The sequence below is a fragment of the Saccopteryx bilineata genome, chromosome 4, assembly GCF_036850765.1.
Source record: "Saccopteryx bilineata isolate mSacBil1 chromosome 4, mSacBil1_pri_phased_curated, whole genome shotgun sequence".
NCBI lineage: Eukaryota > Metazoa > Chordata > Mammalia > Chiroptera > Emballonuridae > Saccopteryx > Saccopteryx bilineata.
This window is the reverse complement of record NC_089493.1, coordinates 69,539,519-69,559,495: the sequence shown is the minus strand read 5'-3', so window position 1 is coordinate 69,559,495 and position 19,977 is coordinate 69,539,519. Positions and strand designations below refer to the sequence as shown.

The 19,977-nt window shown below is 45.4% G+C and overlaps 1 protein-coding gene across 1 annotated transcript in view; it reads right to left on the bottom strand.

The window, feature by feature from the left end:
• Nucleotides 1-3,531: 3,531 nt before the first annotated feature.
• Nucleotides 3,532-19,977, bottom strand: part of TNFAIP8L3 (TNF alpha induced protein 8 like 3) — a 50,506-nt gene continuing 34,060 nt past the window's right edge. Inside the window, exon 2 of the mRNA XM_066276372.1 lies at nt 3,532-9,906. Coding sequence (XP_066132469.1) covers nt 9,344-9,906 — 563 coding nt within the window. The 3' untranslated portion in view covers nt 3,532-9,343. The remainder of the gene's footprint in view (nt 9,907-19,977) is intronic.

Here is a 19,977-nt window from a genome sequence, read left to right as displayed (position 1 = left end):
ATCTTTGTCACAGAGACAGCCAACAACAATAAAGCAACAACAACAAAAGTAAAACCTAGCAAACTCTGGGAAGGAGGAGAATCTGATATCCAGAGTTACCACATGTTTAGATCCAAATGTCCAGTTTTCAACAACAAAAATTGTCAACCAAGAATCTGTGTCTGGCAAAACTGTCCTTTAAAAATGAGAGAGAAACTAAGACATTCTCAGAAAAACAAAAGTTGAGGGAGTTTGGTATTTCTAGACCTGTCCTGCAAAAAAAAAAAAAAAAAATGCTCAAGGGAGTCCTGCATAGTGAAATGCAAGGATGAAGAAATAAAGACCACAATAAAGAGAAATGCACAGACAATTATAAAAGCAAGTATTAGTACAAGAACTCCCCTTTTTGTTTTCTACACGATTTAAAAGACTAATACATTTAAAATAATTATTAATTTATTTTTTGGACACACAAGGTAGAAGGACATAAGTGGATGACAACAACAGAAAGGGGTGGGACAGAGCTGTAAAGCTGTAAAGGAGCAGGGTTCTTGTATGTTATTGAAGTTAAGCTGGTGTGAATTCAAATTAGAATATTATAACTTTAGGACACGAAATGTAATCCTTATGGTAACCACAAAGAAAATAGCAATAGAACATACACAAAAGGAAATAAGAAAGGATTTTAATATTTCACTACAATATACCAACTACCCACAAAATAACAAGAAATGCAGGAAATGAGGGACAAAAGCTATAAGGCATGTAGAGAACAAATAGCAAAATGACAGAAGTCCATTCTTGTCAGTAACTTCAATGTAAATGGATTAAACTCTCCAATCAAAAAAGATTGGCAGAATGGAAAAAAAACAACAACCCACATGACCCAACTATATGCTGTTGACAAGAGACTTTAGAGCCAAAGAAACAGACTAAAAGTGAAAGGATGGAAAAATATATTCCATGTAAACAGTAACCAAAAGAGAGAGGAATGGCTATACTAATATCAGACAAAGTAGACTTTAAATCCAAAAGATTACAAGAGACAAAAAAGGGTGTTACATATTAATAAATGGTTCAATACAGCAAGAAGACATGACAGTTATAAACATTTATGCACTTAATGACAGACCATCAACATTCTAGGAAGCAAAAACTGATAGAATTGAAGAGAGAAATGATGATTCTACAGTAATAGTTGGAGACTTCGATATCCTGTCATCCTTACACTTAGACACCACCTCCTTGCGGAGGCCACCCAGTAAGTGAGGCTTGTCTTTTCAGGAATAACGCAGAGAATACTGAGGCTCAACTTGGTTCTGCACAATGAGTCTTAATTACGTATGTCATTTAGATCGGTTTGTTCAGAATCTATACCTTCAGTGCAATTCCAATATTGAGAAATTATAATGAGTGCTATGTGGGAGTATAACTTTTCTATTGCTAGAGAGAGGTGATAGCCAAAGGGTACCATGTTTCTTTTGGAGGTGATTAAAATATTCTAAAATTGTGGTTATGGTTACACATATCTGTGACTATACCAAAATCCACTGAATTGTACACTTTAAATGGATAGATTGTATGTTATGTGAATGATTTATTAATAAAGTTGTTCAGTAAAAAAGGTGAGTTCAAAACACTGAAGTGCATGGTATACAGTACACTATGTAAAGACACATGCTAGGGATATTTCAAAGAATGCTATTTGTATATATGAATAGGACAGTATTATTTCAGTGAGATAATGTGTTTACCACACTGGGGTGCATGGAATACACTATGTAAAGACTTGTATTAAAAATGTTTCAAACAGTGTGGGGGAAAAGTTCTGAGAACTCCATAAAATGTCTCATTTGTTGGGGCAATGACCTTATTTATATTTAAACATAATTCTGATAATTTCCTGTATTTGACTCAAATCAGTAATGACTTATTCATGACTTTGCTTATTATCGTGTTATCTCTACAGAGATGTGTTACCTAATAAGCTGGTGATTGTCTAGACCAGGCATGGCCAACATACGGCCCACGGGCCGCATCGGCCCCTGTAAGGAGTTTATGCGGCCCGCAATTAAATTTTAAATATTTTCCGCTACTTTAAAATCTCAGCTACTCAGAAGCAGAAGCATCTTTGATTATTGGAAATCGAGATATTTAAGAAGATAGTGATAACGCGGAAAAGAATTCCACGTGTGACTAATCTAGGGTTAACTTCCAATAATTGGTCGAATGGATTCACGATACTTATTTATTTTTTTTAAAAAAAATTCCATTATAAAGATTTACAACCTTTGTACTCATCTGTACTCGGTATGAACTGTTTGATGTTTAGTGGCGATGTGAAACCCACATTCTTTTAGGCGGAGTTTGACAGTGAGCACCTAAGGTCAAATAATTCGTTATTTTTGTGGTCAAGTGTGCTGAATCAAGTGGCATTGTAGCATAGACAGTAGCTGCAGTTGATAACTGAAAACGTGTCCAGGTTGTTTGTAAAATAAAATAATTGTTTTATTTGTGATATAACCCCTTCAAGCTCATTCTATTAATTAAATATTGTTTCAATTGATTGTGATACAGTTTGGATATTTATACAGTATGTAATTATATTTTTATTAAAAATATTTTTATTAAAATGATATTGTATATTAAAATTGTTTTCACTCTTATATTTATTCATAAACAAATTACATAATAAAATTTTGTTTACTTAAACAAATTGTTTTTGTATTTAACTTTTTTTTTTTTTTTTTTTTTTTTTTTCCATTTTTCTGAAGCTGGAAACAGGGAGAGACAGTCAGACAGACTCCCGCATGCGCCCGACCGGGATCCACCCGGCACGCCCACCAGGGGGCGACGCTCTGCCCACCAGGGGGCGATGCTCTGCCCATCCTGGGCGTCGCCATGTTGCGACCCTCCTGGGTGTCGCCATATTGCGACCAGAGCCACTCTAGCGCCTGGGGCAGAGGCCACAGAGCCATCCCCAGCGCCCGGGCCATCTTTTGCTCCAATGGAGCCTTGGCTGCGGGAGGGGAAGAGAGAGACAGAGAGGAAGGCGCGGCAGAGGGGTGGAGAAGCAAATGGGCGCTTCTCCTATGTGCCCTGGCTGGGAATCGAACCCGGGTCCTCCGCACGCTAGGCCGACGCTGAACCGCTAAGCCAACCGGCCAGGGCCACATTTTTTATTTTTAATATTTCATCCGGCCCGTGAAAAAAGTTTTCTTTCTAATCTGGCCTGGGGGCAAAAACTGTTGGCCACACCTGGTTTAGTCACTGCCTGGGCCCACAATGAGCTGCTCCACTGATCTTTATGGATTCATTTTACCCTGCATTTTCTGACTTAAAGCTTTTCCCTGTTGAAGTCATGAACTTAGACCTATGATCAAAAGCCCTGATGGGGGCCTTGGCCGGTTGGCTCAGCGGTAGAGCGTTGGCCTGGCGTGCAGGAGTCCCGGGTTCGATTCCCGGCCAGGGCACACAGGAGAAGCGCCCATCTGCTTCTCCACCCTTCCCCCTCTCCTTCCTCCCTGTTTCTCTCTTCCCCTCCCACAGCCAAGGCTCTAGTGGAGCAAAGTTTGCCCGGGCGCTGAGGATGGCTCTGTGGCTTCTGCCTCAGGCACTAGAATGGCTCTGGGTGCAACAGAGTGATGCCCTGGAGGGGCAGAGCATCGCCCCCTGGTGGGCATGCCGGGTGGATCCTGGTCGGGCGCATGCGGGAGTCTGTCTGACTGCCTCCCCGTTTCCAGCTTCGGAAAAATGAAAAGAAAAAAAAAAAAAAGCCCGATGGGAATCATTGAGGAGTCACTCCTCAGTCTTTTTGGAATCTATTGCTTCATTGAAATAATGAATAGCTTCCCTTCTAAGAAACCTGCAATGAAAAATTTCCAGAGCTGCTCTCCTGTGATTCTCAGGACATGGAACTATGGAACTGGAAGGGTTCTTAGAGACCTTGTGCAACTCTCTGTGTTTATAGTTGAGGAAACTGAGGGCCAAGAGGTCAAGTGTAAGGAAACTGCCAGGTTCTGGGTGAGATAAGACCAAATCCCCTACCTCACAGCTCACTTCACTTTGTTGCCTGTGAAGGCTGAAAGCAAAACCCCAACTATGTATCTCCCCTGTCTCCCCAAACCCAGCAATCTATTTCTTTCTCTTTCTTTTTTTTTCTTTTAAATGAGAGGAGGAGATTTAGTGAGATAGACTCCCATATATGCCCTGACTAGGATCCACCTGGCAATCACTGTCTGGGGCTGGTGCTCGATTCAGCTGAGCTATATTCAGGACCTGGGGCCAACACTGAACCAACTGAGCCACTGGCTGGGGAGGGGGAGAGAGAGAGAAGGGGAGAGGGAGGAGAAGAGAAGCAGATGGTCATTTCTCATGTGTGCCCTGACCAGGGATCAAACCCAGGACGTCTGCATGCCGGGCTGACACTCTATCCACTGAAGCGACTGGCCAGGGCCATGGCAATCTATTTCTAAAATCAAGCTGTAGCTGTTTCTGGAACAGGGCAGGGCAGCCCATTCCCATCACTGAGGAAGTAGGAGCCCTTTGGTAGGGAAGACATTGCTCTGAGAGGTGGAAGGAGCCCAGTCACTCCAGCACTCTCAGGGGCCGGCTCATAGGCTCTTCCTTCACAAGTGCCAGAGGCCGAGAGAGTGCTCGCTCCCTCCTAACATAACCTAATTGCTGCTTCCCTGCTCGCCTGGGCATTCGGCATTCACTCTGTGCCAAGCTCTGGCTCCCACCCAGCCTCTCCTTGAGGCGGAGCCAATCCCCAGACCCCTTTGTCCCAGGAACTGGTCCAGAAAGGCCTTTGCAGTCGGTAAGGAGCAGCTCTATACCGTGTCCTGGGGGGGTGGGGGGTCCCTCTGACTAAGCTCCAGCTGCCTGGGTGGGCGGCCAGGACACTTTCCCGGCAGAGACCAGCCCCAGCTCAGCAAAAATAGAATGAAAAAAGGAAAAGGCATGAAAGGAACGAAAAAGGGTGGCCCTGAGGTGCTGCTGGGGTGGGTGTGAGAGACCGCCTCCTTCTGGGACTGGGAAGGATTCTGAATGCCACATATCTTATTCTTCAATTCAGTCAAAGATTAAGCTGTGGGGATCCCGGAACCACACACACTCTTGATGCCTGAGACTCTGCATGCCAGCAGGCGAAGCTGGAACGAGGACAGTGTGGGCGGACCCAGGTGACCTCTCTTAGCAAGGAGCTTTGCAAGCTTTCTCCACTATCCATTTCTTGGGCGCAACAGTGCCTGGTATGTCCAGCGATGCCCTCTCTTGTACCTTTGAGATTTACTATTAGAATTGTAAGACAAGTTTGTAAATTCTTTGATTTATGTATGGTAGTTATACCTAGTCAGTTTTCAAAGAGCAGGCAGGACATGTGGGAGCTTGCCTCTTTCTGCAGCTGGCCTCTGTGTCCCCCAGACACAAGCTTACCCTTCAACCTTGGAGGCCCCACAAATGAGTCACCATCAAGGGCAGGGTGACCCTTACTCATTCTCTACAAGCCTTACACTTTCCTGTGTTGTAGCAACATTTCTCAAAATTGAGAACTCACAGATAGCCAACTATGCCTGCAGACCCCTAGGGGATGCCCAGGCATCATTAGAGAAACACATTAAGTTCAGTTTTTTCTTTTTCTCATATGAGGTGATCAATCAGCATGAATGACATTGTAAACATAAAGAGACACTCAAACCCAGAAGCCAGATGGCATTATGCGGCTATAAGGTAGCTATCCTCACATGATTCAGAAGGGACTGATGTTGAGGTTGATTTTTGAAAAGTTAGAATGAAACAAAAATCTTTAAAATCCTTTTAGCACTCATGGACTCCACTGCACCCCAGAACTTTCAGAGATTCCTAGCTGCCATTTTGAGAAGCAGCATGTTGAAGAGCCTTTCCTCTAACAAGCAAGAGCTCCCTCTAAGAAAAGAGCAGGGAGGGGGGCTGGTCTAGGTTTGAACCCTGATAGCAGGGTCAGCCTGAATAAGGGAGACCCACTGACCACAGAGTTCTGAGTTGAGAGGACCTTGGCGACCCTGTCTACCCTTCAAGGCCATCTGATTCGTGACTGTCAATGTCCCAGGCCATTACTGGAAAGCTCCCGCATCTGGCAGCCAGTTGGCTGATCTAGAATTTTCATGATTGGTTTGCTCTGGACATCTGAGACCATGTTAAAATAAATAACGCCCCAAAGATATTGGGGCAGAGGGTGTGTAGGCCCTTATATGAGCTTTCTTTTTTTATCGATATATATATAAATGAATTCCATGAAGTTCATTGGAGCAGCCAGGGAATGCACTGATTTACTTCTGAAAAAAATGATGTACCAATGGGGAAGATGGGAGTTTGGAGGAGACGCACAGATGGAGAAGTCCCTTCATTTTGATTTGTCACTTAGCAGAGACCTGTCGTTGTTGAGGGTGTCAAGGCTCACAGATGCGAACACAGGGAGGCAGAGTGATGCCGACACACAGCACGCAGAGTCTGCAGGGCTCAGCCACATGGCGGACACATTACCAGGGCTCAGTGGGGTGGGAACTTCAGCACGAGTCCCTGGCGTCCTACTTGGGGACACTGCTGAGCACTTGGGGATGGATGGAGACCCGGTGATGTCCCCAGATGACAGACAAGCTGCTCCTGCCACCCCTCTCACCTGCCTAAAAGAATGAATCCTGTCCCTGCCTTGGACTTGCTCAGCACGTGTTGTTCTCTGGTGCGCGTGGGGCTTGAGCAATGGAGTTATTTTGTACTGCTGTTTGTTTTGAAATCAGTTTTATTCCGGGTACCACCTCCATGTAGACATGCTAACCTTGCTTCTGGGGGTTCTCATTACTGAAAATTTTGTATCGAGTTCTAAGCGAGATGCACATCCACAGAGCTCTGTTTTGGAAAGCAGAAAGCATCTGCTAGCCTGTCACATCTTTTTTTTTTTTTTTTTTTTTTTCCCAGACAAAATAATTTTTCAGGGCCACTAAGTGACATTGTTAGAATTCTGACGATAAACCAATAATGATCATCTTTCTTTGGTTACTACATTATTATGGAAAGTATTTGAAATTTGTAAGCTTTTCATTTGGTTGATGAAACTTGATAATCACTTGAATTTATATGCCAATGGTATGCTGAAATGTATAGCTAGGGTTGGTTTTGGCTACGTTTAGAGGAATGGTGGGTTACTTGTGCCTGGGTGGCCCAGCTCCCCCTGACTGTGTTGATAAGCTTGAGCTACACCCAGCTGGCCTTGCAGTAAAGAGAGCCCTGTGGCTGCCGCAGTGGAGAAGATGTTTTGTTCTGCTCTGCACTCTGTTGTTGCACCTGCTGAGACCTGCTGGTGGAAGAACTGATCCTTCCCTGAGCAGAGCAAGGAAGACCCAGTTCCTGTAGAGCCTCACGGGCTGTTGGAATCTTTGCTGCCATGCGGTGCTTTGGCTTGTGGAGTGGGGAGAACAGGCGACCCTCTTTGGTTAAGGGTCCCCCCTTCCTCCCTGCTGTGTCTCAGATGGATAGAAGACTGATCCACCTATTCTTTTGGGGGTTTCAGTTCTCTGCATAGGTCTACCTGCTTAGTGAAAAAAGAACCGGCCCTCGTACTAGCACACAGTCCTTAACCAGATGAACACACCAAGGGAGGCATTGAGGACTCTGTATGTGAAAATTCACTTGGCTCCTGTTGGAGTGCCTGCTGCCTACTTGGTAGATGAGCAGGGCGGCCGTCTGCCTGTCGTTTCCACCAGCTCTGCCCAAATAAGCAACGATTTCCCCAGCCCAGGTGTGCACAGGGCATCACTGTTAGTCCTCGGGTCTATGAGGAGGCACTAGGCCTTGCTAATCAAATATGGAGAAAAGGGACTGACTTAACTATTCCTTATTTTTTCCTGGACATCCTTCCTATGAACTAATTTTGAGTTGCTGGTAGCTGAAGAGCTTAACTGCATGGTTTACACCAGTATTGACATGGGGCCAGCTGAGGCTAAATGGCCACTGTGGATTTGTTTCACATGTTCCCATAAACCAGCGCTGATGCTCCTGCTAGAGAGACTATGGGGTGGGAGGAACCACGGGGCTGAGCTAATGTGGTATTTTACAAAAGCAGCATAATGGGAACAGGAGGTCATGCAGGAAGAGCACGTCTCTCAATTTGGTGTCGTCCAGACAACACTGTAAGACAGTACATTGTCCTGATGCTTGTTAAGAGTAGGATAAAAAGATGTCAGAAGCCACAGTGTGAAAGCAAGGCTGTGAGACATTCAGAGAAGGCAGTCTCCATGTCCGTGAGCTAGCTCCCCCTGGACCAGGGACACAGGCCCTGCCGGCACTGCTTCCCCTTCGGGTCTAACTACTGAAGTCTTACTCTTCATTTTCCTCTTCCCATTGTTCTTAACTCTGTATCTGACTCCAAGGAATTTTATTTTTGAATCACAATTTCAAAACCTCTTGTTAGAAGAGTAGTTTCAATTTAATAACGAACCAGAGAAAACAGCACAGAATGAGTATGAAAGACCAAGAAAGACAGACAGGGGTTCATTTTACCCGACTCTCCTGCGCATGCTGGAATAAACCCTCCCTGCGCCTCCCAGCCTGGGCCTCGTAGATGAGGGAAGGCTGGTCCTGCAGGGGGAGCACAGTTCTCGGCTTCGCAAGATGCATGGGAAACTCTGCCTGCCTGCTGGAGGAGCATAAACCTGCACACCTAAGATCTAAAAAACAGAGCCGTGAAAAACATTTTCCCAATTTGCAGCTATAATTTTCACACCTTTAGATTCATTTTTCATTTGCATGAAATAACACTTCTAGAGACACGACAAACCCAGCCCATCAAAGGCTATTGTTCTGTGCTGCTTAATGGTCTAGATCCGGGTTGACCCCTCTCACACTCTGAAGAGAAAGTAAGAGCCTACATTAGCATTTTCAAACGCTTGGACCTACACTGCTTCATTTGATCCTCACAGCAGCCCTGGGAGGCAGGCAGGTGGGTATCATGGTTTCAGGATCCAGAGGACTGAGTTGTAACTGGTGAAGCTGGGAACCAAAGCCATGTCCTCTGGCTCCTGGTCCAGGGCTCCTTCTGTTACACAAGGTGAACTGAGCTCTCCATGATGAGCAGGGCAGCCTTTCTGCTTAGAACAGATGAAATGTCCTTTGGGCTTGCAAACAAAAGGTGATTTTAAATACAGACCTCATCAGCAAGCTCAGGGGAAAAACACACCTGAGCTCAATTTGGTATTAACATCAGAGGGGTGACAAGGACAGAACACGGGCATCTTGGACAAAGGTTTCTTCCTGTTTTCTTGATTCTCACCCAGACCGCATTGGGGGCTGTAACGTGAACACAGCAAAGTTCAGGAGGAGGGGAAGATATTCAAAGGACTTTCTCATCTAGCAATTTATTGATTCCTTCACAAATTCTCTTGAGGTTGGGTCTACAGTCTCCATCCAGACTATAAAGGGTAGAGAGGAATTCCACATCAGCAAAGTGGTTGAAGACATGGTTGATGCGCCCATGGGTCCTGGGTGTCAGGTGTCGCTGCACCAGTTCATGCACCAGGTCCTTGCATTCATGCAGGAGCTGGGAGAGCACGTTCCTGTCGAAGGTGTAGTCCACCTCATAGAAGCTGACGATGGTCATGGCGGTCTGGTTCAGCTTCTTCCTGAACTTCTCCACTATAACAGCCTCCTCCTGGTTGAACTGGTTGTTCCGGTGGAGGATCCCAATTTTGATTGCCACCTTAATCAAGTCTTTCATTATCTTGTGGGCTTCCTTCTTGTTGTGGGTGTGCTCCTTGGTGACTTTGTAGAGCTCATCAAAGATCTCACTGCTGGTGTCATCAATCAACATGTTGGCCATGGTTTTGCTGGCTATTTTGCTCAGAATCTTCTTCTGGGCTTGAAGGGCAAGGCTCTTTGAACTAAAAACATCGGGACCTATGGTAAGAAAAGAAATGAAAGTCATGGCAATACGAGAACGCTTTATTGTTTTTCTGTAAGTGAAGTACATTAATTTGACCTTAATGTTCTTAGAGCAAAAACTCATGCTTTTATAGCCCACACTCCCTAACTCAACTCCACTCATGCCTGCTGGCTACATTGTCCTGTTAACCTGCTTTTTTACTCACTTGAAACTTCTAAATTGCCCTCTTCCCTCTCTAGAAGTGGTCTCCTCTTGTGTAGGCCAAATCTCACTTTTTTAGACTTACGTCATGCATACAGCTTCCCAGACTCTATGTAATCACAGAGGACTCCCTACCATGGCTGTTGCACTGGAAACCATTCAGTTTTGCAGGTTTTACAGGAGGAAATTATTGCTTAATGGCAAGAATGTAGTCTGGTTTTGACTGAGTCTCAGACTCCATACTTTACTGAATCTAAGATATATTTTTTTCAGTTTGATATGTTGAAAACTGAGGTTCATTATAGTCATTGTTGCCAGGTGGCAGCTGTGCTATGGTTGTCGCTACCTGTGTGCACATCGGTTTACACAGTAGGAGCCAGAGTTTTGGGAGAAAAGTCAAGAGTATTCTTGTAAGAAAAGCTACCTTTCCAGGGATCGTGACACATAGAGAACTGCACTGTGTGGGAAACAAGATATCAACAAATCCAAGTCAAATGTGCGTCAATCGGCAATACCCTGAGTGTGAAGAAGTTCAGAAAAAACACAGAAAACTTATTCCCCAGTTTATGAATGAAAAAGAGTGATACATAATAAAAAAAATAATACTATGTCTAAGTAAGTCTAAAAAGGATATCTCAATAAGTATAAAATAAAAATTCTAAGTAACAAGAAAGCCATCACAATTTAATTGGCAGCATTTTTTCCTTCTTAAGAACACATGAGACATCACCTTACAGTCAACGGTGTCTTAGATCTGATGAAACACTCCGGGAAGTCACTAATTAGCCAGAGCTGACATTTGAAATGAAACCTCCTGGCTAGCCTTACTCAACAATTTATATGCTATCTTCCCAAGGAGATTCAAGTTGCCTGAGGACAGAGACCATGTCTCCCATGGCACCTCGCTCAGTTCTGGGCACAGGGATGGGATGGTGTCTGTTCAGTAAAGTACCAAAGAGACACTGCAGAGGAATAAGAAAGTAGTAAAACATGGTGCAAACTTACACTTAAAATCCTCCGGCAATTTTCCTGTAAGAATCAAGGGCCCTCTAGGATTCCTAGAGCTTTTGGCCAGTGTGGCTCTGTGACCATGCAGAGAGGACAAATGTGTCATGCAGAGTGGACAGCCTGCCAGCCACACTTGCCAGTTCTGCAATCCTCGTCTGGCTCCTCCCCATCTCATATTCCACTCCCTCTGCCCACCCTGGGCTCATTCCTTCAGTGGACCATGATTAATCTCTGTATTGCAGACACAGACTCAATAAACACTCAAACACAATGTAGACACAGCACTTCCTCCACCCGCTTGCCCCCTCATGGACTGGCCAGGCCTTGCTCTCTCAGCCCTGGGTTCTTCCAGGACAGCCACTTCAGCTCTGAGGCTCTCCCAGCTGTAGGCCCCGGGGGGGGGGGCACTACCTGGAGTGGGGTTGCTGTAGGGAATGAGCAGAACCAAAGCAGTGGCTGCCATGGGCCTCTCGCAGCTCCAGGGTTCTCGCTGCCTAATGTTCGAGACCATCAACTCTTTAAGCAACTTCACGGCCAAGCAACCCTGACCCGGCCAGGATTTCCCCTTCAGCCTCGGTGCCAAGGGAATAAACGGTATCTTTTGATTCTTTACCACAAGAAAGACGACTTTCTGAATTATGCTTTTCCAGAGTTTGAGACAAATAATATTCTTGCCTCGTTTGATCATCGACCATGGTCACCAGACCTCTGTGTCAATAACCTTTGCTCCAAAAACATCAAATTCGTCCTTCAAAGACAAATATTTACAAGTATTTAGGATGTGCAAAGGATTGTGCTGTATGCTTTGAGGTCAATTTCACAGAAGCTTAAAGACTTTTGCGTAATGGTCCTGTTACTGAAATAAGTGTATGTCTCCCCCAGTGACTGTCTGGATGCGAACAATGAAATCTAGATAGATCCGTTCTGGGATATTAGAAAAATGAGTCATTTCTTTGTAGAAACGATTCCTAAAAATTGCCTAGAGTAAAGTACTCTGAGAGGCTCTCCGGAAAGGCAGCAAATGTGCATTTACATAGAAGCAGCGAATCCACTGCATTCACTGGCATGTAAGCTCCGCGGGAGCGGGGACTTGCGTCTCAGCCCTCCTGTACGTCCAGAGCCTAGTGCGTCAGCGGCATGTAGCAACTACTGGTTGAACGGAGGAGCGCTGGCTCTGTGCCAGGCACTGTGTGGTTTTACCCCTCAGAGCTATGTGAAACTGGCATTTTGACCAAGGCTTCCCCGCTAGCCTGATTCCAAGCCTCCTTTTTCCACCACCAGCCTTCCCAATGCTGTTCTCTCTAGAGCAATGGTCATCACAGCTTTTGCTCATAAGTCTCCATAAAAATTTTGAAAAACTACAAACCTCCCTGCATATTTATATTTTAACTTGACAACAAGTATTTTTTGCCTCATGGTTAACTAGTTATATCTCTAAATAGACCTCTAAATAGATAAAACTTCTAGACATGGTAAATATGGGTATTTTAAATTATTCTTTTAAATATGTCCACTGTAACATACATAGCACATTGTTGTCCATTTAAAAACGCTGGAGGGGTGCCACTTTGGGGCCAAAGTCCTTTTTGTCCTTTGGCTTCTCTGCAGTTATTGAGTATTTACTATTTGTTCAACTCTGTATGAAGTGCTATGGGGAATTATCCCCCCTCAAATATTTAATTGGCTCCTACTCTGAATACGGCCCTGCAGGGAGGTGAGATATAGACAAATAAAACAAAATAGAGAAACATGTGAGAGAGCCCAAATTGGCAAGAGTGACAACAGGTGGGGAAAGCTCTGTGGGCTCTGACGGTGGGCTCGAATGTGGATAGATGGGGACGGCTACAATGTTAGGTGGTTTCTAAAGGCGTAGAGACAGGCCCATAATTTCCCCTAAATCCCAAAGGCCCTCATAAGTTTTTGGCATCTCTCTTGCATAAACATGTGTTATTTACCTACACCAGGACTTGGGTGCAAGTTCTTTGGTGAGGGCCCAGGAGCGTCACAGGTATAGCATCTCTGAAACTCTAAAAATCAATAGTCACCACCCAAATCACATGAAAAGCTTTAAGAAAAAACAACAAACAACCACGAAGCAGATTCCCATACTCTCTCCCAGACCGCCAGTACTGACATCTTAAGGAGCAGGGCCAGCAATCATAAGCTCCCTAAGTGATTCCGACCTGCTGGATGTAGGGCTCACCGATCATGACATACCCCAACATGTATGCTTTAGAATACTAGTCTGTTAGATGGAAAGAAGGTTCTGTGGTCACTCGGATGAGTGTGTAGATGACTATAATACTGTGACTGGCTTTTTTTTTTTTTTGTATTTTTCTGAAGCTAGAAACGGGGAGAGACAGTCAGACAGACTCCTGCATGCGCCCGACCGGGATCCACCTGGCACGCCCACCAGGGGGCGATGCTCTGCCCCTCTGGGGGGTCGCTCTGTTGCAACCAGAGCCACTCTAGCGCCTGGGGCAGAGGCCAAGGAGCCATCCCCAGCGCCCGGGCCATCTTTGCTCCAATGGAGCCTCGGCTGCGGGAGGGGAAGAGAGAGACAGAGAGGAAGGAGAGGGGGAGGGGTGGAGAAGCAGATGGGCGCTTCTCCTGTGTGCCCTGGCCGGGAATCGAACCCGGGACTTTTGCACGCTAGGTGGACGCTCTACCACTGAGCCAACCGGCCAGGGCCGTGACTGGCTTTTGATGAGTTGCCATACTGGGTGACTTAGTAAAGGCCGTGAGAAGTTCTGCAGTAAAGATATCTGTGTAGTTTCATTTAGCCTACGAACTCTAAAACTTAGAAAACCTTAGCTAGAGATATATACAAACACATAGGTATATCCCTACAACAATATCCCGTAGTATACATGATGGGAAATGTGGGGGAAAGGTTGACAGAAATAACCTCAAGATACCACTCTAGTCAACTTTTACAACTCCCAGGGGTCTGTGGGGGAGGGGTGGGAAGACACTGCGGTTTCCCACATCCACGCATGATTTAAGGAGCGTGTATACACTAACGGAGAGGTGGAGGGGCAGTCCTATTCAAAAGACTTTTTGCTCATGGAAATCCTGAGCTTGTTTCCAACCATCTATCCTTCTGTCTCAGCTTTCTGTGGGGGGACCTTGGAGGCGACCCACTTCCAGGAGAAACACTGCAGACTGAGCAGAGTGTGAGATTTGGAATCGAAGGTCGGGAGTGCACTTGGGATATCTGGGGAGGCAGGCCTTGCAAGAGGGTGCAGGTTTGTTTTGGGGAAACACCACGAGGTCTAGAATAGGTCTTGGCAAAAACTATTCTCTTATTCCCGTGTACAGGCTTAAGAAGGCTCTTTTAGCCAGGGATAATTCTCTTACCCATATTTGAACAAAAGCTCCCATTGCCTAGCCATAAAAAGCAATGGATTGTTTACAGTACCTCAGAATCTCTGAGAATGGAGATTAAAAACACTATCTCACCTGACTAGCATGATGAGACAAGATTGAGGAAGCTGCAAAATTCATCCTTGTATAAGGAAAAAACCAGGGGCTTCTTTGAACCAAGACTGACAGAAGATCAAGTGAAAGAACTAAAACGTCAGCGCTCTGAGAGTAAGCACCCTTAGACCATTTACAAGGAAGCAAGAGTACCATAACTATGTTGGGAGAATGGCATGATCATGGTTGTGAACTAGTTTGGCAAGAGAAAGAAAAACATAATTTGAGTGGATCCTTCACTGCATGGAAAAGTGCCGGGGCCAGACTGAGTTGATGTTTTTATAAATGATGTTCAGCCATAGAACAAGTGATGTATGTTTTTACATTTCTAGAAAACACTAAGCTCTCCCAGATGGTGAAATGCCAAGCTGGCAGTGATAAACAGCAGGGAGCTGGGTGAGTGGGCAGAAAAGAGGCAGATGAACTGCAGCACGGTAAGAATGGGGTGATACATTCTGGGAAAATCAAAGACGATGATGGTCTCTGAGCTGTTAGCTACAGCCCGGGATAGAGCTTTGAGCATCAACCCCGATGTGGCATGGCAGAGAGGGCCTGGGGACAGACTCAACTCTTCTCTTCCTACTCACAGGACTAGGTAATTTTCTACCTCTGATTAAGGTGTGGAAAACTTGTATATGGGTATGGAGACCTATGTCAAAATGATAACATTGGAAATTATCTGTAATAGCCAGCACTCACACAGGATTCATTCCTGTCAAAAGCTTAAGATGCTGGCAAGGAAAAGAGTTAGCTAACGGTGTTTACTAGAAGTTAGGAGTAGAGACAGTACCCAGAGAGAAACAATCTGTGGTGCTTAATAAGTGCCATCCATCAAGGCATGAGACCCAGAGTACAAGGTGGGAGGGGAGTTCCAGGGCGTGGGGTTGAGAGGGCTAAGACCCTGGGCAGTGAGCTATAGTAGTCCCATTTCTGGCACTCAATCACTTACACTTAAATGTTGGAAGAAAAGTTTAAGCAAGCCTCCTTGAGGTGGAGAAGCCTCACACACTACTAGAATTTGACCTTTCACGATGTGTACCCATCCCCTGCTTGGTTGCACATGCACTCAGAGAAGCTGATCGAAGCATCTTGTTCCTCATGTTCCATCCTAGTGGGGAGACTGACACCCTCTCCCCTCCCTGCTTTTCTGCCTGTGTGCTGGGTGACTGATGAGGAATGGGGGTTGACTGTAGGGGTAAGGTGGTCTGCTGGATGGGATCTCCATGACAATGATAAAACACCTCCGAGAGGAGACGCTGCCTCTGCTTTAGTTCTTGGTTGTCCCTTTCCAGTGGTGGGAACAAAACTACTAAGAAACGATTAAGTAGTGTTTCTAAATGCAAACCTCCCACAGTTATGGTTTCCCGAAAAACTAATTGAGTTGTTGCATCTCCAGAGTCAAACTGGAAAACATTTTCCTTCTCTTGTGTAAAACTGTGGTTTGTATACTGCTGGGATATTAAAGAAAAACACAGCACTGGTGGAGGCACCATGAAATGAAGTCATCAAAGGACTACTACCTTTGAGTTAGGGACATGCCAAAACCTCGATCCTCCCTCCCCCCACAGAGAAATGATCAAAGCTTAAAAGCTCAGTAAAAATGCCTGTTGTTGGTCTAATCCAGGGGTCCCCAAACTTTTTACACAGGGGGCCAGTTCACTGTTCCTCAGACCGTTGGGGGGCCGGACTATAAAAAAAACTATGAACAAATTCCTATGCACACTGCACATATCTTATTTTAAAGTAAAAAAACAAAACGGGAACAAATACAATATTTAAAATAAAGAACAAGTAAATTTAAATCAACAAACTGACCAGTATTTCAATGGGAACTAGGGGCCTGCTTTTGGCTAATGAGATGGTCAATGTCCGGTTCCATATTTGTCACTGCTAGCCCTAACAAGTGATATGACGCGCTTCTGGAGCCATGACGCGAGTGTCCCGCGTCACCGGAGTAGTACTGTACGCGAGTGATGCTGTGTGCTTTGCGGTGCTGCCACATACAGAACTTTAGGAGCACAGGATGCATCCTGTGCTCCTCTCACTGACCACCAATGAAAGAGGTGCCCCTTCTGGAAGTGCGGCGGGGGCGGATAAATGACCTCAGGGGGCTGCATGCGGCCCGTAGTTTGGCGACTCCTGGTCTAATCCCTTTCATACTTGAATGCGATGGCATTTTTAAGGCATTAAGAAAGGTATTTTAAGATAATTTAAAAGGCATCACAGTAAAATTTAGATAGCCTGGGAAGGATAGGAAAGGGAATTTTCTGCCTGAGGTTTAATTCAGCACATCCTGAAGGCCTTCTTAGGTCTGGCTCATCCTTACACTCCAAGAGAGCCACCTGCCTTGAGGACCTATCCCTGGGCTCCCCTCTACTGCTGAGAGGTCCCCACATTTCCACCATTTGCAGTAAGCAGCTTGTGGGTCCTGTGGGGAAGGTCACCATGACCTGGAGGACAGCAGCCTCACCAGGTACCATTAGTGGGTGTGTATAATGAAAATATTAGAACCTCTATCCCAGGGGTAGTCAAACTTTTTATACCTACTGCCCACTTTTGTATCTCTGTTAGTAGTAAAATCTTCTAACCGCCCACTAGTTCTATAGTAATGGTGATTTATAAAGTAGGGAACTAACTTTACTTTATAAAATTTATAAAGCAGAGTTACAGCAAGTTAAAGTATATAATAATAATTGCTTACCAAGTACTTTATGTCAGATTTTCGCTAAGTTTGGCAGAATAAATCTTTATAGAACTTACTATAGTTAAATCTATCTTTTTATTTATACTTTGGTTGCTTCACTACCGCCCACCATGAAAGCTGGAACGCCCACTAGTGGGCAGTAGGGACCAGGTTGACTACCACTGCTCTATTCTGTTTCTTTGTTCTCAGATGGAATAAATTAAGCTTTACTAATATTTAATATACAGGCTGACCCTAGTAGGCAGTTAGACAGACATGAGCAGAGTAGGAATGATAAACCAAGTACAGAAGGTCACCATGGTGAAAAGCCCTGGGTGCCTAGCAACAAGCAAAACTGGGAGGGCAAATATTGTAGGGTGGGGCCTTGCCTCCAAGGTGACCTTTCCTACCTAGCTGGTCATTCAGTTTAGACCCCCTGATCTTCGCATCATTAGTCATGTGGTTCAGAATCTCCCCTGATCGTTTCTCCTCTGGCATGTTGCTAATCAGGTGGTAGCCCTTCTTACAGGAGGAACAACAGAATCAGAGAACAGCCTCATATGACTCCCTTGCACAATCATTCCCTTAAGCATTAAGCTGTCAGGACAATGAGGTTCTGACCTGCATCATAGAATCTTAGAAACAAAGCCTCAGGTCTGCTGATCAGAGACAGAGTTTTGGTCAAACTAGAGATAACATCTTGGCTTCAGTTGTGTTTCAGCTCCAGGCTCAGAAAAGCAGCAAAACCAGCTGAAACAGATGTCATCACTGACATCAGGACCAGCTGCAACGACTGATGACCCCCTGCCGGCACTGACCAGTCAATAGAGACCATGACCCTGAAAGGACACACCTGGGGACGCTGATGAATATTCTGCTGAGATTCTCCCCTGAGATCTCCCCTAATCCCTGTCCTTGGAAACAGATAAAACCCCTTAAGATGAAGAACCCAGCAAGCGTGCCCACTCTCTCTATCTAGAGTTTATCTGTGACTTTATTCCCTCAAGGTGTGTACCTCGCCTTCTCCTAAGCTCCAACGGTCCTTCTTTTGCCTCTGTAACTTGTTTCCTCAACAACTTCTTCTACCTCTCTGACTTCCCTTAGTGCCTTAGCTCTGAATTCTTTTCTTAGCCATATTCAAGGATCGAGGTCTAACATTTGTGCTGTTTGTCATTAACAGACCACTGGTGTGTGGTGTTGTAAGGGAAGAGGGGAAGGTCCCCCACCTGGGAGTGGGTATCTAGCAGAGGTCCCCAAACTTTTTACACAGGGGGCCAGTTCACTGTCCCTCAGACCGTTGGAGGGCCGCCACATACAGTGCTCCTCTCACTGACCACCAATGAAAGAGGTGCCCCTTCCAGGAGTGTGGTGGGGGGCCGGATAAATGGCCTCAGGGGACCACATGCGGCCCGCAGGCCGTAGTTTGGGGATGCCTGTTCCCTTTCAGCAATTTTGCTTAATTTCAGCATATGTGTATGTATGCTTGGTTAAACATACTCACTGAATATATTTAGTTTTAACTAAACTAATCCTCACAAAATGGACCCAGTGATTTCAAAAGATTCCTGCGAGAAACACAACTGAGGACTGAAGACAATATGCTAATCATGCCCGCACAAGTGAACAGTATGAAAATGGCAGAGCTGACGTTGATTCTCATTGCAAGAGCTTTCCTGTATCCAGTTATAAGGTAAATGTAATGATCTAATAAGATCTGACAAGAAACGGGCCATATAAATTTCAAAAATTCTAATAAGATGATTTGAATATGGATTTCAGGCATTTTTACTTGCCTGGGAATCCCCAAGGCAGTAGGATGCCATGGCAATTAACAAGGCAGTTAAACACACTGTGATTCCAATCCTGGCTTGTCCTGTGGGTGATGGAGACAGCCAATAAGGCACAGCACGCTGTTGAGGGAGAGGGATGAGTCAAGGATGCTGCTGAGTGCTTCTCCTGGCTTGGGAGATGGGTGGGGGCCATGGCAACAGGCATCTGGGAGCATGGGGTGGGGAAGATGACTTCTCTGGTCCTGAGCATGCTAAATTTGGAGGCCCCTAGGGAGCATCTGGGCCACATGAGGCTGTGCAGTAGGCACCTCCAACTCAACCTGTCTTCCGCTGAGCTTCCCATTTCCCCATCCAAACCCTGGCCTTTTCCACCCAAGCAAGACATGGTGAAAAGACCCATCTTCCCTAAATAATTAGCCAATTAAGGATCCTGAGGGATAACGAGCTTCTTCCTTTAAAAGGCAAACATCTGTTTTAATGGTGACAAGTGTAGTCACAGCTGCTGGGCATCACTGTAGATCACGCAGTCAGAGCCACACTGTATCCTCCCTATGTGTCTCTCTCCCCTGGGTGGTCCACCACCCAACAACCCATTTGCCATCCTCCCACTAAGAGAATGAATTATTTAAAAATAAGGGTTGGCTGTGAAAGGCAAGCTTGGATACTTGGAAAGGAATGACTTGCCAAAAACAACCAAATGCGAGGTGGTGGTGGTGGTGGTGTTGCATTAGCAAGTCTTCATTCCCTTTGCCATGTGGCTATCAGTCATCCCTCCTCCTCCAATTCTGCCTTTGGCTCTGGCCTGCGAGCAGGTAGAGAGTCTTGCCTTCGCCCTTGGTGGCTGCTAAGTCCTAGAGATCCATTTATTTAGTAGTCTGGAATGAGGATAAAACTGTTTTGGGGGGCCCAGGCGTGATGAAATT